Raw genomic sequence first — 24,361 nt, 5'->3', positions numbered from 1 at the left:
GTAGTGAGAATCTTGGGGCATGGTGGGGGATCTGTAGCAAGCTACAATTTGGATTGCAGTCTTACCCAGTGTTAGTTGCACCTGGAGAATTTCAGATGCATTGTGTTGGGCAACTAGCCTGGTGTTGTGAATATCCTTGGTGAATATGGACACTCCTCCACCTTTAGTGCTTCGCACCTGGTTTGGTGGCCGAAAAGTGTGGTAAGAGTTGTAGCCTGGTATTGCAGGGGTGATCTCTGGAGCCTTTAACCAGGTCTCAGTTACTGCACATATATCGATGTTCTCCATTTTTAGGAGTGTCTCGAGAGAGTGCATTTTGAGGTTTAGACTTCTAGCATTGAGTAGCATTACCCTCAGATTTTGCATGCTTGGGGGGGGCGTGGCCAAGGATGAACACAGGATAGCAGCAGATTTCTTCAGCTCCACCAATTTCATTACACTGACAGGAATTAATTACTTAAAAAATTAATTTTTGAAGTAATTTTCTTTCTAAATACGTTTGTTTTATATAGTTCTTGAACTATATCTAAAAAAGAAAGGAAATCTTAACAATATTCCTGTCAGAAATCACTATGGAAATTTTCCTGTCAGTTTATCAGTCTGAAATGAGTTCCAGTAAGACAAATTCTCAAGACTCCAGCATCAAGAAAGAACTTCAGTCTCTGATAATTATAATCCAGCAACTTACTGATAAAATTGATAAAATGGATACTAAAATAGACACCTTCATAGAAAAAACTACTAAACAAATAGACCTGTTACATACAGACCTGCAACAACAGAAGGACCAGATGACAGGCATAGAAGAAGCTGTGAATGACATGGACAATAGAATCCAAGAAGAGGAAATCAACATTGAGTTTCTGCTGAAACAAAATACACATTTACAAACAAAGCTGGATGACCTGGAAAATAGATCTAGGCGCAATAACATTAGGATTTTTGGACTGCCAGAAAATACTGAAGGTAACAATATTACTTCTTTTTTAACAACTTGGCTCCCTAAAACTTTAGACTTACCAGAAGCATTCTCTTTTGGTATCGAAAGAGCACATAGATCTATAGCTAATACTAACACTAACAAAAAATATCCTAGATCAGTTATAGTTAGATTTCTATCATCTTTTGATAAAGAGATGGTTCTTAAATCTGCTTGGGCTAAAGCTCCTGTTAAGATTAATGAGACAACTGTGCGTTTTGACAATGACTATTCTTCCATGGTAATAGCTAAAAGAAAAGTTTTTCTGCCACTAATACGGGAGCTTAAAAAAGCACAGTTTAAAACATACCTTCTGTTTCCTGCCAAGCTTAAAATCTTCCTTCCTGATGGTCCTAAGTTTTTCGATGATTTAGACTCTGCTTTACTGTTTGTCAAAGAAAAAAGGATTTTGGATAAAATAGAAGAAATGGAATGGGCTACTTCTTCATTAAAGAGATTGGCAACTGAAACTTCGTGGAAGACTTCAGAGAAGAAGAAGAGACTAAAAAACAAATGATTTGTTATATGTTTTTTTTCTCTCTCATCATTTTAGTTCATTATTAATCTTTTTGAATATAGTTCCTGCATTTCCAGAAAGCCACAAATATTTTGGAAAAGATTTAATCAAAGCTATTCTCTATGTGCAAAGAAATGTTTTGTTTCATAACCAGTCAAAATACCTGAAGATTTAATGGCAAGCTGTGATTCAATTTGTTTCTCTTCTGAAAAGAAGTAAGGTTAGTAATTTGATACATTTTTTATCTTTACCTTTTTTTTTTCCTTCTCCTTTATTATTTTCTTTGTTTAAACAATGACATTCTATTTAGATTATGTAGTGGGTAAAGGGTGGGGAGGGCAGGAGAGAACAGTAATGAAAATATCATTAATAGAATAATAACATATTTATTCCTTGTAAAAGTTTTTATAAGTTCTTCAAATGCTATTTCTAATTATACTTTCTTGATTATACTGTTTATGCCTGTTTGTAAATAATCTGTTATGCTTTAACTAATAATAATCAGAACTAAATAAGAGTAAATAATATGTTTTATTTTTAACTCTATTAATATAAACAGTAAGTAACATTCCATTGTATATACTTCTTACAGCTTTCTCTTACATTTTTATATTTCTGCCTCACTCTTTTATTTTCTACTCTCTTTTCTTTTCTTTATTAATATATAGAAATGCTTTTGATTGTGTGGGCACAGTGAATAATAGGATTTGTATGAAAATTGAGTTGGGAGAAGAATGTTGAGTTTTATTGCTTGTTGGTAATTTTGGGCTTAATTTCACTTACATAGAGGCTGTAATGATCTGTGGAATACATTGTGAAGGTTTTGTCATGTTTAGATGCATTTACACTGCTAAATGAATGTTTGTCACTAGTTTTTAATAAGTTTCCCGCCAAAATGTTAAGAGAGACAATCTGAGATGTGGGCTGTCTCATGCACAGTGTTCATGAGTTACTTCAGAAGCTTCAGCTCACAGAATTCTCACAGAGAAACTGAAAGCAGTTAGTATAACCTTTGACATAGTTATCACACTGACACACCACAGATTCAGGAAAATACTCTATTCATAAAATATGTCAGTTATAATGTTTTGTTTCATAACCAGTCAAAATATCTGAAGATTTAATGGCAAGCTGTGATTCAATTTGTTTCTCTTTCTGAAAAGAAGTAAGAGGCTGTAATGGTCTGTGGAATACATTGTGAAGGTTTTGTCATGTTTACATGCATTTACACTACTAAATGAATGTTTGTCACTAGTTTTAATAAGTTTCGCCAAAATGTTAAGAGAGACAATCTGAGATGTGGGCTGTCTCATGCACAGTGTCCATGAACTACTTCAAAAGCTTCAACTCACAGAATTCTCACAGAGAAACTGAAAGCAGTTAGTATAACCTTTGACATAGTTATCACACTGACACACCACAGATTCAGGAAAAATACTCTATTCATAAAATATGCCAGTTATAATGAGTCTAAATGATGTAGTTTCTTGTAGTAAGTAAATGTCTTATTTTAGAAGGCATAGAAAATGAAACATTTATTTAAATGTTTTGAAAATCTACTTAACAGCAGCATAATAATCTGTGTTAAAAATTTGTGTTCCAAACATATACTTTACTATAACTCATTTAATTCATCTGATTGACAAGCATAAATAATCTTATAACTCTATTCTGGAAGAAATGTCATGTGATATATTTTAAAGCAGTAGGTTAGCATGATTGTAAAATCTGGTTACTAAAATGTGTTTGCTGTGCATTATTTTGTATAAAGCAGACAGATTTATTCTAGGGACAGCAAGTAGGATAGTGCTCAACAAAGACACAACTCAGTGAGATCAGATATATATATATGTGTGTGTGTGTGTGTGTGTGTGTGTGTGTGTGTGTGTGTGTGTGTGTATGTATGTGTATGTGTGTGTGTAAGTGTGATGGCTTTTTTTTATATAATAATGCAAGTGTTTCTGAGAATCTGCATAACTATCCAATATGATTTATAATAATTTCTATGAATACAATATTTTACTCTATTGACAAAATGAATGTTTGCCACAAGTTTTAATAAGTTTCCGCCAAAATGTTAAGGGAGACAATCTGGGATGTGGGCTGTCTCATGCACAGTGTCCATGAACTACTTCAAAAGCTTCAACTCACAGAATTCTCACAGAGAAACTGAAAGCAGTTAGTATAACCTCTGACCTAGTTATCATACTGACACACCACAGATTCAGGAAAATACTCTATTCATAAAATGTCAGTTATAATGAGTTTAAATGATGTAGTTTCTTGTAGTAAGTAAATGTCTTATTTTAGAAGGCATAGAAAATGAAACATTTATTTAAATGTTTTGAAAATCTACTTAACAGCAGCATAATAATCTGTGTTAAAAACTTCTGTTCCAAACATATACTTTATTATAATTCATTTAATTCATCTGATTGACAAGCATAAACAATTTTATAATTCTATTCTGGAAGAAATGTCATGTGATATATTTTAAAGCAGTAGGTTAGCATGATTGTAAAATCTGGTTACTAAAATGTGTTTGCTGTGCATTATTTTCTATAAAGCAGACAGATTTATTCTAGGGACAGCAAGTAGGATAGTGCTCAACAAGGACATAACTCAGTGAGATCATATATATATATATATATATATATATGTGTGTGTGTGTGTGTGTGTGTGTGTGTGTATGTGTGTGTGTATGTATGTGTGTGTGTGTCTGTGTGTATGTGTGTGATGGCTTTTTTTTTTTAATAATGCAAGTGTTTCTCAGAATTTGCATAACTATGCAATATGATTTATAATAATTTTTATGAATACAATATTTTACTCTATTGACAATAATGAGTTTAAGTAAATGCTCATATACAAACAATTCAAGATTTTTTTTTTGGAAGCTGTTAATAGTATTCACATGACAGAAAATAGATGCATCTTAATATATGTAATGTCTGAATCATATTAGCCAAAGTTTTTGATTTAAATGAATGTTAGAACCTAATTTTCTCTCCTCTTGATTTCTAACATCAAGATTATTTGAATGCTATTTGAATACAATTGTTATATATTACATAGATCTATATAGTAGTATGAACAGTTTAAAAAAAAAAAAAAAAAAAAGTTTATTTTAGTTTATATGATGCTGTTTTACCAAATGTGTAGTTTTGTCTTGATAGATAATTGAATTGAAAACTGTTAACCTCAGTTAAATATAACTAGTATTAAATTGATAAGGTGGTAGCTGAGGTACTGCTGCTTAGGGTAGGGGGGTTAACTTGAGTAGTAAATACTACTCTAAGTTGGAGTTTTCAACTCCAGGCTGGATGCAAGGTTTAATCCTTACATTATTTTCACTTGTTCATTGTTATATGTATATAGTTTTGACATCCACAATATATTTTGTACACTCATTGTCACTACAAACAAAATTGAATCCCATACAAAATCCCATAAGAGATTTAATAAATACAGCTATATTTAAAGGTACACCTAAAAGAGGAGATGTAACATTATTTATCTTGTTATTTGTTATTTCGATCATAAGATTCTTGAGTTTTAAAAATGCCAAATGACATCTTTAAAAGGAATTTCTTTAAACATTAATGGATTGAATAATCCGTGTAAAAGGGCAAGCCTAATAAGATACATTAATTTACACAAGGCCAATCTAGTCTTCCTGCAAGAAACCCATCTCTTGAAAAAGATATTGATAAACTAGCCACTAATAAGTATACAGTATTGGTTAGTTCAGAGCACACTCAGAAAAAAAGAGGAGTGGCTATTTTATGGAATAAAAGTATGCCCATTCCTAAAACCATTAAGTCTTTTCAGGATGACAAAGGAATGTTTTGTATGGTTACAATACAAATTAATGAGAAGACTTACACTTTAATTAATGTATATTGGATACCTGGAATTGGTATTAATACAGTGAAACATCATATTGATAAGATCATATCATTCTCTATAGGGATATTATTTTAGCTGGTGATTTTAATTGTATACTACATGAAAGTGATACTACCACTGTAAGGAAAAGAAGAATTACATCTAATGCAAAACATTTAAATGATTTTGCTAATTCTTATCATTTGAATGATATTAATAATCAGATAGATTCAAAATCATTACCATACACCTTTTTTCTAACAGATACAAAACTTATTCAAAAATAGATAGGGTCTTTATTTCTAACCAGATGGTAACAGATTTAATTAATTCCAAAATCATTTCATGTCCTATATCTGATCATAACTCAATTGTTTTTGAATTCATGATAAAAAATATTCATAATGTTCAGATCAAAAGGATACCAGCATACTTAACTCAGCTAAAAGACTATAAAGAATATATACTTTCAGAAGTACAACATTTTCTAGACATAAATAATACTCCTGAAGTCTCCATTGTCTATGTTTGGGATGCCTTAAAATCATATCTATATGGACAAAGTATCAGATGGTATAATAATAAAAGGAAATCTTGGGATAAGGAATTGTTAGATATTCAAAGTAAATTAGACTCTTATAAACATAATAATAAAGAAAATATTATGGACAAGAAAGTTATTGAAGAAATAAACAAACTAAATGAGAAATACAAAGAAATTTTAACTCATAAAGTTAAAATAACTTTAGAGAAATAAAAGTTTTTGTCTTATTCAATAAGCCCCAAATACTTACATAGACTTAAAAATAAAACAAAAAGATTGAATAAACAAAACCATATCAAAGAAATCTTTTCTCTAAGGAAAAAGAAGAATGTTTCTAGTATACCAGAAATACTGGATGAATTTAGAAATCACTTTCACAAGATTAACCATAACAACATTAACATGGAACTTAAAGATAAAATAAAGGAGTTTATAACCACAAACATGAATAAAAAGCTTAATAAACAACAGATTAAACTATTGGACAAAAGTATTTCATATACAGAAGTTATTACACAAATAAATAAGCTTAAATCAAACAAAGCACCGGGTAATGATGGTATTATACCAGAGATATATAAAATCCTTTCTAAAACTACATATTCATTAATACATAAGGTTTTTATTTTGGCCCAAACTGAGTTAATAACCCCCCCATCTTGGCAATATACATTTATTTCACCAATTTTAAAACCTAATAAAGATCCAACTAGATGTTCTTCATATCGACCCATCTCATTACTTAATGTTGATTATAAAATGTTTATGAGTATTTTTGCTGATAGATTGAAGACAATCATCCCCGCATTATAGATATAGATCAGACGGGCTTCATTGTAAATAGAAATACTTTTGATAATATAAGAAGAACTTTAACATTAATTGATTTTGCAAATAGGAAAAAGAAAGATTTAACACTTATTAGTCTTGATATAGGTTCAGCATTTGATTCAGTAAGTTGGGACTATCTGTTTACCTTACTGAAATGCACAAACTTCTCTGATGCATTTGTAAATTTAATTGAGCATTTATACAAAGGAACGCTGGCTTATATTAAGGTAGGAACATATGTTTCACAAAAAATACCCATTCTTAAAGGTACAAAGCAAGGATGTCCACTTTCTCCACTATTATTCACTTTAGTAATGGAGCCTTGGGCTAATTTGATTAGAAACAGTACTGACATAGAGGGTTTTGAAATAGACGAAAATACAACATCAAAAATTCAACTTTTTGCAGATGATGTTCTAATTACATCAGCAGGATCTAATTCTTCTATGCAGTATTTATTTGATAAAATGATGAATTTTAAAAGTATTTCTGGTTTAATATTCAATGAAGAAAAAAGTAAAATACTACCTATATATACACGAAAAAATATTCTCATTAGTGATTTTACTAAATATGTACCCAATTCAGGTCAGATAACTTATTTAGGTATAATACTATCTAAAGATATTAAATCTATTATATATAATAACTATAATACCTGTTTTCTTAATATACAAAATCTTATTAATACCTGGAATAATATGTTAATTACTATGGAGGAGAGACTTACAATTATTAAAATGATAATATTCCCCAAGATTTTATACTTAATACAATCAATAATACTTTCACCTACAAAAATAATTATCAAGAAACTGAATACACTAATGTTAAATTTCTTATGGGCACCTAATAGACCTAGGATTGCATTAAAAAAACATACTAATAGCTGGTCTCAAGGGGGTATTTCTTTTCCAGACTTTAATTTATATATTATCTCTTCTATTATAAAAGTTATTACTTTATTAATAGATCAGTCATATATCGCAAAATGGAAAGATTATTGGGAGCTAATTAGTATGCACTTCATGAAAATCTCCTTAACACATAAAAATATGATTGTAAATAACTCCATGTTGTGGTTGCTAAAGGAATTTTGTACTTCACTTATTACACCTAAACATATGGTTTGTTACCCATTAAATATTATTATTAGTTATCGTAACTTTATATTCATGCACCCTAAGTATAGGGAATGGAATTTTATTGTATTCCTATAATGTATACTCAGGGTATGCTTATGTCATCTACTTCTGAAGGAGCTCATTTAGCTATAGATAATGATCTAAAGTACTGGTATCAGCTGATATCTGATAATAAAGTTAAAAATCTAGATTTCTTAAAACAAGAATTTGATCTAAGAGAAACTTGCTGGTTAGAGGTTCAGATCTTTAGACAACATCTCATTGATAGAATAGATCTAATGTCTATAACAGTTAAAGAATCTATTCCAAAACTGATTGATTACTTGATATTAAATTTACAGCATAAAGTTTCTGATAAAGGTAAACTTTCATATATACATAAAATTATCAGACAAGAAACTTTTACAGTGTAGATTCATACTGGAATTATTTCACCTCTATTAATGGGGACCCACCAACTCAACAAGATAAACAATATATATTGGAATCTGCTTATAGAACTACATCTTCCATTGTCTGGAGACTTTATACATGGAAATTTTTACATAGATCTTTTATACACCTTTGATGATGAATAAAATAAATAATAAAGATAATCTATGTAAGAGATGTAATGTAGAAATTAATGCTGACTGTGCTCATATGTTTTATGACTGTATGAAGTTGAAAGAATACTGGAAGTCAATTAATGAATTTTTGCAGACTCTTTTACAGATAATTTCATTATTTCTAAGTCTCTTATATTATTCAACACACCTGTACCTCAATGTGTTAAAAGATTAAGCTTCCCTTGTTATTGTCTATCCTAGCAGTGGCCAGAAAAATAATAACTAGAAATTAGATTTCAGATACACCTCCTTCATTCAATGAATTTAAAAATGTTATGAATATAATGTGCCATATGGAAATAAGCACAATTAGAATGAGAACAACTAGAAAACATCATATTATATTGTATGGGATAATTTACAAAATTTGTTAAAAAAATTCTAATTTCAATAGCACGGTATTTTAGTTTAATTAATTGATCTGATTGTAGTGGATGTCTTTGTAAATACTTTAGTTGTTTTGTTGAATATTATAATAATACCTATTTTTAATTACTTGTATAAAATTGTTATGATATTTCTCTTATATGTTAAAACAATAAACCTGTTTTGAAAAAAAAAAGATTTTGCATGCTTGTACCTGTTACGGTGGTGGTTTTGTCCTTTGAACTTTACCTAAAAAAGGCATTATAGGGGTGGCAAGAGCCTTAGCCAGTAACCTGAATCCCAGGGGTGACAGGTGCAGACCATCTCTGGCAAAGCATCATGGTCTGTCAATCATGTCATCCCAGGCAGACAGATACTGGATCCCCTTTGAATGACACCAGAAGTTTAACCAATTGTTGAAGTCAGTCATTTTGTCCTTATACTGTGGTATCATTCTGGGTGAAGGCAGGATGCTACTCAGGGCTAGGGTCATACCTACCTGGGCCACATGATACAAGAGTTCTTCCATGTCTCTTTTCATGTAGTCCAGGAAGGTACGTCTCAAGTCATTCACTATGTACTTGTTGTGGAGTGACTTGAGTGCATGCGTTATGTGATGGATCCTGGCACCCGACAGGCAGCTGATTGTAATTTTCTCTTTGTTCAGCCTGGTGAGTGGGATATCAGTGTGCCTGACTATAGAGTCACCTATGACTAAAGTGTTGGGTACGTTGTCTTGCCTTAGGGGCTGTTGTTGGGTTGCACACTGGTGTTGTGAGCTATGTGACACTTTGGTTGTGATTGGTGTTTGTTTGCATTTCAGCTACGATGGTCCTTGTTGCTTGGGCAGATTAATGTTAAGGGTCTCCACATATGTGGGTTTAGTGTTGCTATGTGTGGGTGTTGGTGGTGTGGGTTTAGAAGGGCTATGTGTTGCTTGATGTGTAGTGCGGGTGTTAACCTTCTCCTCTTGACTGTCTTGGGTGGAGAGAGCTTCCAGTTTGGCTATGTAAGTGCATCTCTCGCAGGTTGTAGTGTTGGGTGGTAGGAGGAGAGGGTTGTCTGTGTACATGAGGAAATTGCTGCATTGCCCCAGTATGCCCAGATTCACCAGGTGGACAGAAGATTGTCTTTGTATTGTTATGAAAAATCCCATAATTATTGGGATGAAAGCACTTGACCATAAGGTCTCAATACAATTTTTCAGTGGACAGTGCTGTGTTTTCAACTTGGTAAAGACAACTACAACAAGCTTTTTATTTCTGCTGTATAATGACCATTTGTGCTTTTACAGTTCGGTTACAAGATATAATAATGATTGCAAAGCCTTCAGCAACAAAACAGTAAGGTCTGGCATTGACTGAATGCATTGTTATCTATGGGCACTGTTCTGTGCGTATAAGCCATTGCAGTAATGTAGCCTAAATTCTATAACAATGTGCTATTAGTGTAACTGGCCAGGCTGTGCCTAAAAGGGATTGGTTTATTAGAAATATTATGAAGATAGTGAAGTCTATAGAAAGCCATAGTTGATATAGTAGCCTAAAATGGCAGCTGTTGAATTACAATTGATGTCATATCAGCCTGACCTTCCCAGAGCCATTTGTTCCGAAGGTTCCCAACACAAGTGCAAGACCTGTAAGTGTAAATCTTACAACTTTGAAAATTAAACTGCGATTGTAAACAAAATAAAGCATATCTCCAAACGCACTGTAATAATATTAAAGCATTTGGGCAGTGGTCTTCAAATTCACTGCACCCCTTACATGAGAAGCTGTTCCCTATACCTCTGTTACTTTTTTATACACTAATTCCAAGATCATTGAACCTTGAAATAATGGGAATACTGAGGTACCACAACCTCAGATTTATTACATCATTCCCACATGTTCATACTTTAAGTAATACTATTCACTTTTTTGTTAGCTTGTTTGTTTGTTTAGTAATTTATTTGTTATTTCCTTGCTTATCCTTCTTTGGTAACCAAGTAAGTAAGTGGTCTGAGGACCATTTTCAGCCACAACCTGAGTGAAAGACAAAACTATTAGAGGAAAAAAAATGGAAGAGTATAACTTGCAAAGAACAGCCTTGCAATGAGATTGCATTAATTTGCAAATACACCAATACTTTTAAATAAGCAGAATATTATTAGTTATAATCCCAAAATGATCATTGTCTGCTGTAGTTTCTTAGAGCAGACACATAACATAAGCACAGTCGGTATAACTCGTAGCAATAACCTATGATTGGGTGTGGGTTAATCCTGTGATATAACATCCAGGCATGGTTATTTCTGTAAGACAACAACATTATTTAAGAAAGAAATTGCTTACCTTTCTTGAATAATGTCTTTGTGTAATGGTGGTGTAGTGTTCCTCTACATTTGTTGATATATCGCGCATGCGTATGGGACTTACCTTCTCACACTTACATGGTACATCAGTGCTGTTCAGGAAAGCAATGGAGAAAAGAGAATCGCCATTTTTTTTCCTCCTCTTGCCATTATGGGCTCTTAATTCAAGAAACCTAGACAAAGCGCAACATAATGTGGGAAACAAAGTGCCATAAAACAGGGACAGATGTTATTGGTCTTATAAACGTAGAAAGTTACTGGAATAGGAGGTTTTGTGTTAGCATGCATTTTTCTGAAAGATATGAAGCATAAACCTCAAATGTCTGCCATTATTTAATGATGTCAATCCGCAGTGGCTTGCCAGGAAACTACATTTTTATGAGGAAAGGACTAAAACTATGAGGCAAAAATCTAAACATTCTGTGAAAATCTGAACAGCTGAGAGGTATGAAATTCTGCCAAGATTTTAGGACAGTCAGTGCTGAACTACAAGGAAAATCGGGTACATTTCTGTTTCTTAAGTTTTACAGAACATACCTGATTTTCTTGCATTCTGCTCTGTCGTCTAAGCATATGCCAGTAGAAAAGTCTGGCCACTCAATGGTACTTCAGCAGACAGACTTTTTTCTATTAGCATATGCTGGATTTACAATGGGCACACTGGTTGGGCTGCCCATTGGGGTAGAATCAGAAACTGCAAAAGTCATTCCCATTGAAACAGTCAGTCCCCAACATAAATAACTGATGGCCACAGTCAGCAACAAGCAGTGGTCAGAAAATGCTTTAAAGTCAACCGAGACTAGGCTGAATACCAGGAAACTGACTGGAGTAAAAGCACAGTAGCTCAAGAAAATGCTCAGGGCTTTAGCACCTCAGTAAGCAGAAGAAAGAGGTGGAGTCAAAGAAGAATAGCACCATCTCAAAACAGCTTGTGTGAAGAATATAAACTATTTATGTGGCTAAGCCAGGTGTGGAAATAAAGTACATAAAGAAAGCTGGTAGTGGAATACATAACTCCAGGAGGTTATGAAAAGAAAGAAGATGTGCAGCAGAAAGTTCAAGATAGAAAATACAGACCAAACTAAGAACAAATACTAGCTGCTAACAAAGAGGCTAAGAGAGCAGTTGCACTGACAAAGAAGAAGACACATGAGAAACTCTTCCAGTATCGAAAAAAAAAATCAACAGGTGGCACTAAAAATTCTATCTGATTGCATGGCAAAGGCAGAAAGTTAAAGAAGATATTCATCAAACACCATTCATACAATCTACTCACCAGTCCACAGGGCATCAAAAGCTGATGGAAGAAGTACTTCCAGTACCTTCTGATTGGAGAAAACCCCACAAATGTTGTATTGCTCCATACACAGCCTATGATGAAAGAGGAGGAATAGCCCACCCTAGAAGTAATAAGAACTGCAGTAAGGAAAACGAAGTGAGAGAAAGCAGCAAGCTCAAATGAAGTCATGGCAGATATAATCAAAATGGACAAGTTCATGGAATAATGACTTCTGGGGGTACTAGTGGCAGTATAGAGAGAAAGGTGTATCCCATATGACTGGAGAATAAGCATTCTAGTGATATTGTACGAGAGTAAAGGGGACATTCACAACTGTGGACAGTATAGAAGTATCACACTCATATCACTATGCATGAAACTGCTGGAGAGGGAGACTGATAAACAAACCCAAAATGTAGCACTAAGTATGATGGGGATGAGCAGTCTGTATTCAGATCAGAGTGCAGCACATCTGACCCAATGTTTGCAGTGAGACAGTTGGTGTAGAAGAAGCTGGTGATGAGTAAAATATCTAACTGGACATTCCTCATCTGGGAGAAAGCATATGGCGGGGTCCCAACAAAGCTGATTTGGGCAGTCCTGCAATGGTTCAGTGTCCTGCAAACATTGTCAGACTTAGTACAGGCTAGGTGCAAGGACCCAATGACACAAATATGAACAGTGTTTGGACTCAATCAGAGGTACCCTGTGGTAGTGGATGCACATTACGGTCCAGATCTGAACCCATTGCTGTTCATACTGGTGATGAACTACATTAGCAAACAGTAACCAAAATACCACCATGCCCACTAGACAAATGAAAACCAAACTTCAAACTGATTCTCCAAATTCCCCAAAGAACACTGAAAAGGGAAATGGTCCAGAAATCATTGAAGAAACAATGATGCATACATTTTTATTTTAATTCAGCACACATCAACTTTATCAAAACTAAATAAAGAACCACATATGACTCCATATATAATAAATCCAATGACCATGTGACATAAAGGTCTGACTTGCAACACATGAACCACAAAGTACAATAAATACTACACAAAAAACTTACTTATCTCTTGGGATCTACTGTCCAAAATTGAACAAGGTTGGTATACAGACCAGTGTTACTTCTCTACAATAGATGTTAAGGATTTAGTTACTTCTATTCCCCACCAAGAGGAATTAGAATTATTTCATGAGGCAATCCGTAGGCTTACCAACTTGGTTGAGACACTAATTAATTTTATAATGTTAGTTATGGAGGTTATTTTGGACAACAATTATTTTACCTTTGAAGGGGTTTATTTCAAACAATTGAAATGGGTAGCAATGGGTACAAGCTGTGCACCCATCTTTGCAAACTTGGTCCTTCATGCTTGGGAGGCTAGGCATGTGTTAAATAGTGTATGTTCTACTAATTGGATTGGTTATTTCCAGTTTTTCGACGATATACTTATTATATGGAAGGAAAATGAAAGAAGACAGTGTGTCATTTTAGACTACCTGAATAGTATTTCACCATATTTTGAATTTACAGGTAACACCAATGATAACTCTATTGATTATTTGGACATTACACTAGCTAAGGACACTGTGAGAAAAAAGTTCACCACAACAATTTATAGGAAAGAAACATTTTCTAACAACTATTTAGACTTCCACAGTTGCCATCCTAGTCACACTAAGAACATACTTAAAGGACAGCTGGTTAGGGCCACCTGTATGTGTTCAGAAATCGAATTGTTTGAAATTGAAGTAAACAAAATAAGTAGTATGTTTCTACAAAGAAGATTCCCTGAAAAATTAGTGAAATATTTGTGTGGACAGATAAAAACAGAATGGGGGAACAGATACAAACCCCTGCTGGGTAGCTCCAGTGGACTGGAGAATGGGGAGAACACCCAAGAAAATAGTATAGATTTTAGTAGGGGGATGGTGATACCCTACACTTTTAATAGTAATAATATCAAGGACATATTCTGAAAAACTGGGTGATATTTAAAGGGAATTCTGAGATTTTTAATTTTGTAGGTAATGAACCACATTTTGTTTATAAAAGGGAGAAATTGTAAGTCTCTTTTCGAACAACATATAGGTAGGAGCATCACAGTCAAGGGCACCACAAGTTGTGGTGCCTGTAGGCAGTGTGAGCATATTGGGAAGGACTATTACCCTTCGAGGTATACCATTTGTGATTACTCTACACAGGGTAAATTGCAATACCAAGGGACTAGTTTATATAGAGGTTTGTGAAGGATGTGGGCAGTATTATGTAGGTAAAATGGAGAGACGACTAAAGAAGAGAATATACAAACATTTGTATGCAATACAGAAGGCAAATACCAGCAATGCACTGTTTAGACATACCATTGAATGCCCTAACTGTACTGAATTTAAATTTGGAATTTTAGAGGTTTTTACCTGTTGGCCCTATAGGGGGATGGTGGGAACTATTGCTAGAAATAAAAGAATTCCAGTGGCAAGCAAGATTAAATGCTGTCCAATCCCCAGGTTTAAATGAGAACATTTCCATTTTTCCGATTCTAAAGAAGACAGCATTAGAATTGTGATTTCTCAAGTTGTTACTTAGAACAAGCATTAGGGGCAAATCGAGTATTCATTAAAGAAGTAAAGGTATGATATATTTCTCTACCGTTTTTTGATTCCCTGACATGGTTTTAAAATTTATTGTTTCTGTTTGAAACTGAGCCTTATATGCTCACATCTATATTTTTAGCAGTCATATACAAGTATGAACTTTTATTAATGGTACATGTGTAAACCATATATTTTAGAATGTATTCAGTATTCAAATTAACATACATTTCTGTTTTTCAATAAGTGTATGTATGTATATATAATTCTATTGACATGAGATTCAGGAATTGTTTGGAGTATATATAAGTAACAAGACAATCTTATTTTACAGTTTTTATAGTAGCATATATCTTTACAAATTGATGAGTTGACAATATTAGTCAATTGGGTAGGGTTTATAAGGAAGTTGTATTTATACTATGTTTGTTCTGATGAAGTCCCAGTATTAAGTGTAGAGGGACGAACCTGCTTGACAGAGTGGATTACAATAAATTTTCTTGGATTTTATGACTACGCTGCATTTTTGAACTCACACGTGTGAAGGTCTCAAACTGAGTTTTTTTTTCTTTATTCTCTTCCTTTATCTAGTTATTGTTGTTCATCTTTTCCTAAGAAATTTATAATGCTGATCATTACCATGGTATCCTTATCTGTCTTATCCATTCACATTTGTTTCAGACTCCTGGTCATATAACTGGTGATCCATTTTGGATCATTTCTTTCTACACTTAACTTCCTCAGTGAAACATCATAACTAAGTAGGATGGTACATGGCTTTGCAAGTGGAGAAAAAATGCAATAAGGTATAGGTAAGTGGTGATCAATTAGTTGTGGAAAGATCTTCTCCAAAAAGCCTTAACTGAAAATTATTCCTTAATTCTATTACCCTGCATGTATTTAAGATACTATCATATGTGATATCCTGAGGAGCAGTAGGCCGAGAGGTCAAAAAATAGGGGAGTAGTCATTTAGGCAACTGGGAATATGTGTGTCTCTCTGATATGTTGAGGGATATGGGCAAGAAACTACTCAAGCATTTTTGAAGAACCTGTACACATACTACCCTTGGCAGGAAGTTCGACCATATAAGTAAAGTCTCTTATATTCGAGATCTCAATGACAACTGAGCCTAGGAAGTATTGCATTTCCTGTTTAGATCATCTAAAAGGATATCATCTGATCATATGTGGTTATCAGTTCAATCAATTACATTTTGGGAAGTATTGTGTTTCCTATCATCTAAAAGGATGATATTGAATCATGAGTGGTTGACGACCAAATAAGTAAGGGAAAAGCAGATAGGTGAAATATTCAAGCTAGTAGTTCTCCATACCCCTCTACCTCTGAGCAGTAGAAATCATGAAACTGGCCTTTAAAAATTATAGCTGGAGATGAGGAAGAGGAGTATTTTCTTATTTTTCACAACAGGAAGGTCTTTCTATACTAGTACCTATATAGCTAGTGACGGGGGATCTTTGTGTCATTTTATTTTGTTTATTTTCAATACATGTACCCATAAATTGGTCTGACTTTATGAGAAATGTCAGTACTCTAGGAGGATCAAGACACAATTTGGGGGCTAAAATCATAGCTCTAAACATAAATGATAGCATTTAATAGGTATGTGGTAGACAGACAGCAGATACTTATTTTCTGCATTATTTAAGAGAGAGATACAGGTTCTTGTAGCTTTAGTTAAAACAGATGGGATTTTCCATATCTAAGCAAAGTTTCATTGTCAGAAAAACTGGTACAACTTTTGCTGTTCTACATATTGTGTCTCTTATTGAAGGATCTCTAAACTTCAATGACAACTCATTATCCATTATAAATTACTTCAGCATCTTCATTACAGCAAGCCAGTCAGGTTTGTATAATAGTAATTCTGTTATTGCTTCTACTATTACTAATAACACTGCTATTATTAGTAGTACTGTCACTACTATTACTACTACTAATGCTACTACTGTTACTACTATTACTACTGTTGTTACTATTATTACTATTACTGCTATTACTACTATTGCTGTTACTAATACTATTACTACTATTACCACTACTGCTACTATTATTAGTATTACTGCTGCTGTTACTATTATTACTGCTAATACTGTTACTACTATTAACACTACTACTGTTATTACTGCTGTTACTACTATCACTACTACAACTGATGCTACCATTACTACTACTACTGCTGTTGTTACTACTATCACTACTATCATTACTACTACTACTGCTACTGCTACTATTACTATCACTACTAATGCTAATAATACTTCTACTGCTACTAATAATAATAACAATAACAATTATATCAAAGTTTGCAATTGATGTGATTTATTACAAATATTGCTAATGTTATTATGAATGATCTATATCCCCTGGATTATAATTGAGTAACGTATCTTGAGAAGTTGCAATCCGGATTTTGGGCTTTGTGCTAGGGGAGCAAGTCAGTTTAGGCTCTGGATCAGGGTGGATATCACAGCAGCTCTCAGTACAAAAGTTAATTATTGGCAGTCTGCAAGCAAAATACAGTTGACGTTAAAGGTTTGGTATAGCTTACATTATTAAAGTAATAATATTGATGCAGTAGTCAATATAACAGAGTGGGAAATGCCTTTCCTCCAAAGTGCAGCAAATATCTTAATTTTGGCCTTTGTGAATTTTTGATTAATATATTTTGCAGCTGCTTGTTTTTTGATGGCACTGATATTTACTGGTGTCACTTAAAGATATATGATATGTTTTACTGGAGTTAAGTAAACTGAAAGGAATGGTATCATACAAAGCAACAATAGTCATAGTACATGAGGTACAACGAAGGGAGGAATTTTAAATAAGACACTAAAAAATTATGTCATAATAAGTATTAATGTTCAATGCATACTAGATCATCTTCTAGCCATTAGTAACTTCTGTATTACTTACTATCCAGTTAGTAATGAAATAAAAGGGGAGAATTTATGACAAGGAATCAGTAGATATTCATGTCTACTGAGAGGCAAGACAGTAATGTTGCAGAAACATACAATATAGGGTTAAGTATAAAATATAAACATTTTAAAGTAACAAGTCACAGACATAGATCTTAGAGAACAGTCATCTCAATGTCTTTTTCACACTTACTGTGAACTGGTTTAGCGGCCAGAGAACAGGCATGTAATAACTGTGTCATATGAGAACTAATATGTTAAACACACAGAAGTTAGTACTGGCCTTGCTTTATGAAGCATGTATAAGATGATTGAAGTGGCCAGCACTGGCTCGACATCCAGTCAGACATGTAGGTTTATATACCAGTACTAACTTTGTTTAGACCAGACCACAATGTTTGTTAACACGAATACAAACATCAAAAAAAGTTGCTAGACATATTTATATATTCTACAAAAGAATGGTATAGAAATTAATCTTTACATTGTTTGCATAGCTTAAGAAGATTGCACCAGACAATTTGTGAATGCAAGTATATTTCAAACGCTGCAGGTATGTATTGTGTCCTGTTGGTTCATGGCCTCCTCAAGCTTAATAGCAGACAGGCAGTAGAGACAGTAGGTAAATTATCAGTCATCATAGAATGCAGTATATTTTGTGCCAATAAATATCACAGTAATGATGTACGGGCAATGATCCAAGGGTCCCACCTTGTTGCTGATAATACTTCCTTTTCCTCTGAGGTAACAGCACAGCCAAGTTTAACAGCAGCATGAGAAAGTTAGTTAAGCAAATAAAAATAATCAAGCTCTGCCCTTTAAACTGATATATAGAACACCATTAATGGGAGAAACTTAATTTTTGAAAAGACATAAGCAATTAACATAGGAAAATAATTCATACACTGTTTGAAATGCTCACAAATGCAAACAGTTGCTACATTCAGGTACAGGTATGGCTAGTTAAAGGTGAGTGGAATTTCCATCAGAAGGGCTTAACTTTAATTGTTAAGGCAGTGGGGTTTTTTGTAGCTCTGTCTACAATGAGCTTTAATACCTGTTTTCAGAAAATGTCATGAGAAGCAGCAACCTGTTTACTCTTACTGACATTAGAGATAAACCCCTCTATTTTAATTCCCTTGGTTCATCTCTACAGTAGTTCTGTGACATCTTGGTGCATGTGGCAGTCATTGAGCCAGAGTGAGTGTGTGTCTGTTATTAATTTCATTTTGTTACTACTCAGGTTTGATCAAGAATTATGTAGCATCTGGTCTTTGTTCATTGTAACAGGTTTTGGCTCATTTGTGGACAAAACGGTACTGCCATATACCAACTCCCTGAAATCTAAACTCGAGAACCCTTGCCCAGAACGTACAGAGAAATGCCAGTCGCCTTTCAGCTTTAAGCATGTGCTCCAGCTCACGGACAATGTTACTGAATTTGAGCTTAAAGTCAGCCAGCAGAGCATATCTGCGAACCTTGACTCGCCAGAAGGTGGTTTTGATGCAATGATGCAAGCAGCTGTGTGTATGGTAAGCTAATTAAAGTAATTCATTAATTAGAACCAACTGCTAACAAAAGGACCTGTGTCAAACTGGCTCACTTGCCATGTTTTCCTGGAATTTGACTAGAAGAAAAAATACAGAATAGTTTACTGAAAAAAGAAATAAGATAAAAGATAATAAACTACATGAAACGCATACCTTTAGTCACATTCATATTATTATGCTGTAGTTGAATTCTTCTTATATATTTCTAATTTTAGAAATTTGTTGCTTTATTAGATTTCTTTTATTAGAGTTAACTTAATTGCTAAGACTTATGCATTTCACTCCTTATAGTGTGTTTTGGGGGATAAATTTGGATTTACTGATTTTATTATAGTTTCAATTATCATACTGTTCTACAATAACTTAGCAGTGAAAACATATTCATAATAAAATCTATAAATTTATATTATGCAGGTTAGTGCTTCTGTTGTTTTGTAAACTTATATATATGTGGGTCCTATTTGTATTGTCAAAAGTATGGTTCATCTAACTGTACTTTATCGAACACACTTTAGCGAAAGTGCATTTTGTCGAAAATGCACTTTCGCTAAAGAAAAAAATGCAGTTTGCATGTACCGTTAATTGTACATCAATGTATACTGTTGATGTAGAACTAAGGAAACTCCTGTTGAGATTGTGGTACAGTGGGGAGAAAAGGAAATATTCCCTTTCCCCACTGTAGTGCGATCTCGGAGTGAGAATAATAAAGTAGGGGGGTGTGGGGGTGCAGGGGGGCTTGCCCCCCTGCATAATACTGTTTAGTTTGCTATGTTTTTTTTTTTTTTTTTTTTTTTACATTTTAATGTTTTTGTTCTGCAAAAGTGCATTTTTGATATAATGCACTTTGGAGGAAGTATATTATCGGAAATACAGTATTTTTGATAATACAATGTAGACCAATACACATGTATGTATGTGTATATATATATATATATATATATATATATATATATATATATATATATATATATGTGTGTGTGTGTGTGTGTGTGTACAGTATGTGTATATGCATAACTGTTGTTGTTGTGTCTTTCAGCTTTTCCAGGTTAGGGGTCGCCACAGCGGAACTCCAGTCTGCTAATGACTGGCAGTAGATTTTTACGTGCCGAGTTGCCAGCTCTGATGCACAACCTTCAATGAAGGTACGCCCATTCACGCATGTCTCCACACAGAAGACACACTAGCTGAGAATCGAACAGGACAACGTCTTACTGTGAGGTGGCAACGCTACCGCAGCACCACCACTGCAGTCTATGCATAACTGTATGCATATTTATTATATTCTGTGCCATTTATGTACTGCTGTTTATTTGCTTGCTATTTCTGTGTAATGCAATGACCCAAGAAAAAACAATAAGAGACTTTCAAAATATTGGATTTCCTTAAGACTGTTATCCATGAAGCATGACTAGAGGCCAGATTCCAAAAGAATTGCTCTCAGTAAAAGGCTGTCCTGATTCCAAAAGACCTGTTCTCAGTGTAAGTGACTTACTGTGGTGTATGTCCTATCTATAAACAGGCTTTCTACAGAGTCCAGATTCTGAAATACCTGCTGTCAGCCTGCTCTCAGTGTAACTGGCCACTTGCACTAAGAGCAAGCCTTTAGGAAATGGGCCCTAGGTCTACATCATAAAATGAATACACTATGTGGGGGTCAAAACTATTCAGCTTGATTCCCTACTGATCTGAAAAAATATTGCTCATAACTTTCTCTTAACCCATATGCCTAAGCAGGTACAGCTTTGCTTGTTTTTGTTTTTGTTTTTCTTTTTCAGGGGCAACCTTCCCTACATCCACCACATGTTGCGGCTTTGCATCCATATCCCTTTTACTGTTATTATTCTCACTCCAGGATCACTGCACCCCAAACAAAAATGATTAACATGACACAGTGAAAATACATTTTGCCCTTATTCTGAGAGGCTGCAGTGTTGGAGTTTATAAAAAAACTATTAAAGTGCTAAATCATTGTTCCTACGTGGAGCAAACAGCAACACACATGCAGTTTATTACTTGAGCTGAAAGTGCACAAAACTGTGGTATGAGCAATTTCATATCAACCAATGGCAGGTAAATTCTTTAAAACAATACTTACTATTTTAAAATTTCTATTGTTCTATATATTACTTAGGAGATGGTAAAACTGATCACATTCGTACATTCTAGTACAAAAGTACAAATATAAATTCTCCACACAGAAAATGAATTCCCAGACAAGATAAAGCAGAATCCTTAAGATGTATTAACTTTCAACAAAAATACAACTGTACAAGCATCCAAATTGCAATATATATATATATATATATATATATATATATATATATATATATATATATGGGTCTACTTCACTTGACCTAAAACTCATTTGACTGACACTCATTTGATCGACACCCAATTGACCTAAATTTCATTTGATTGACAACTCATTTGACTGTCTCTCTTTTCACCAACATTTAAGACATAGACTTGTGGGTTTTCCTTCACCTGTGATTTGCTTGTGATAAAAAGAATTACTGTAACTTACAGTGCTGACTATTAGAATTCTGATAGTCATGTAGAAAGTAGTGTTGCAGTGTTTCTAAATGTGGGTTCGTCTCTATATTTTTATGGGAAATATCTAAAGTAATTTGGCAAATGTTTTGTGTGTTCCCAGCAGTAGTAGCACTGTGTAGAGTACTGTAAGGCAAGTGAAAGGTATATGCCCTTTCCCCACTGTAGTGCGACCCTGGAGTTAGTATATATAGTTAGGGGGGTATAGCCCCCCACCTAGTTTGGTTGTAGATTGTCTTGCTTCTGTTAAGAGCGTAAGTAAGTAGTTTTTAAATTCTGGAAAGGGTTAGTTATTGGTGTTCTAAGTGTGCTTGTCTATGGTTTAAGATTTAGTATGTTGAAATTTAGCAAAGCTGTCGGTGAAATGGGAGTCAGTCAAATGAGTTTTAGGTCAAGTGAAGTAGATCCAAATATATATATATATATATATATATATATATATATATATATATATATATATATATATATATATATATATATATCTACTTCAAAACATTGAAATCTCATAGTGTTGAAATTCATAACATTGAAACCATAACATCGAAAATTCAAAACAGTCAAAACCCAAAACAATGAAAACTCAGAACATTGAAAGTCTGACTCATAACACTGACAACTACAATGCACATGTAAATAACATCCTCTTCACCTATAACAACAGCTAACTAACAAACATACTTTCTACTACATTTTTGCAGGGGGGCAAGCCCCCCTGTACCCCCACACCCCCCATAAATTAAATATACCAACTCTAAGATCGCACTACAGTGGAAAAAAGTTAATTTCCTAACCTCACTGTATCGCAATCACCATACACTGAGGTTAGGAAATTAACTTTTTTTCCACTGTAGTGTATATTTCAGAGAAATAGATTCCAAACAGTAGAGGTCCCATGGACTTATACCTGTGGAACACCACTAGTTACTGGTCTACTTACTTGACTATATGTGCTCTATCAGTGAGCCATTTAGTGAACCATCTAATGATACAAGGATTGATACCTAGCTGGCTGAGTTTGTCAATTATGCTTGAGTGGGGGATAGTGTCAAAAGCCTTGGCTAAGTCTAGGAAGGCTGGATGAACAGATTTCTCCTCATCCAGGGCCTAGGTGACAGTCTCAAAGAAGTCCACCAGGTTTAACAGGCATGCTCTCCCTTTGAAAAATCCAAACTGAGTAGGGTCAAGTGTTTGGAGATTACCTATATCTTTGTTGATAACATCCATGATGATTCACTCCATGACCTTGCAAATAAGGCTAGTCAGGCTAATAGGTCTATAGTTCCCAGGGTCAGTAGAAGCACTACCTTTGTGCAAGGGAATAACAGCACTCATTTTCTATTCAGCTAGGACAAAGCCGGTGCTTAGACTATGATTGAAAACAGTAGCCAATTGTGTTACTAATTCTTGTTGGATCCCATGTAGGACGCAGCCTGGAATGTTATCAAGTCCCATACATGCTGGGTTTTGGCTTCAGAGAGGGCATTTATGACCTGCTCTTTAGAGATACAAGGTAGGGGACAGGTGGTAGGGATGTCATGGGGTACATGTGGAAGGGACAAGAGAGTGAAGTTTTCACAGCACCTGTCAGCCAACAGATTAGCTCTGTCCATAGGCTCAGTATATGTGGCATCATTAACTACTAGTTCGGCACAAATCTGGGTCTTTCCTTTTAGGTTACAGATGTAACTAAAGAATGCCTTATGGTTGTCCTTAGTTGATGAAGCTAATTTGGTTTCATAGTTTGCTTTGTAGGACTTCACAATAAGTCTTATTTGCCAGTTTAGGGCTTGCTCCCTCTTAATCTTAGATGGCAGTTTCTTCCTCTTATTGTAAAGTCTGTTAATGGCAGTTGTCCACCAGGCAGGTTTTCTCTTCCTTGAGGAGCTTGTTTTGGTCATATCAGGTATGGCTGAGTCAATGCAGCTACACAGGTGTTTGTATAAAGCTTTGGTGTAGAACTTGGCATAACTGCCAGTTCCATCTGAGGGTGGAGGTGCAGTGAAGCTATGCATACCATCCTGTAAGAGGTTATAATCTGCTTGGGATAAGTCTTTTAGTTTAGTTGCTGCTGGGGGTTGGGGTAGGTGTTATAGTTATTTTGAATGAGATTGATTTGTGGTCAGATCTCACCAGGGAAGACCTCACTGTGGTGGTGCTACAGTAGTCCCCCATATTGGTAGGCACCAGATCGAGAATGTTGGCACTCCTTGTGGG

General features: G+C 34.3%; 1 protein-coding gene across 2 annotated transcripts in view; it reads left to right on the top strand.

Annotated features, from left to right (window-relative positions):
- The window catches only part of ITGB7 (integrin subunit beta 7), a 603,012-nt gene that overhangs the window by 415,101 nt on the left and 163,550 nt on the right, over positions 1–24,361 (top strand). For both annotated transcript variants that reach the window (XM_044083856.1, XM_044083857.1), the window contains exon 6: positions 19,338–19,579. In XM_044083856.1, the coding sequence (XP_043939791.1) occupies positions 19,338–19,579 (242 nt within the window). The remainder of the gene's footprint in view (positions 1–19,337; positions 19,580–24,361) is intronic.

This window comes from Protopterus annectens, chromosome 9.part0, assembly GCF_019279795.1.
Source record: "Protopterus annectens isolate FY-2018-M chromosome 9.part0, PAN1.0, whole genome shotgun sequence".
Classification (NCBI taxonomy): Eukaryota; Metazoa; Chordata; order Ceratodontiformes; family Protopteridae; genus Protopterus; species Protopterus annectens.
Note: the sequence above shows the minus strand (reverse complement) of the source record. Positions and strands in the feature narration are given on the sequence as shown.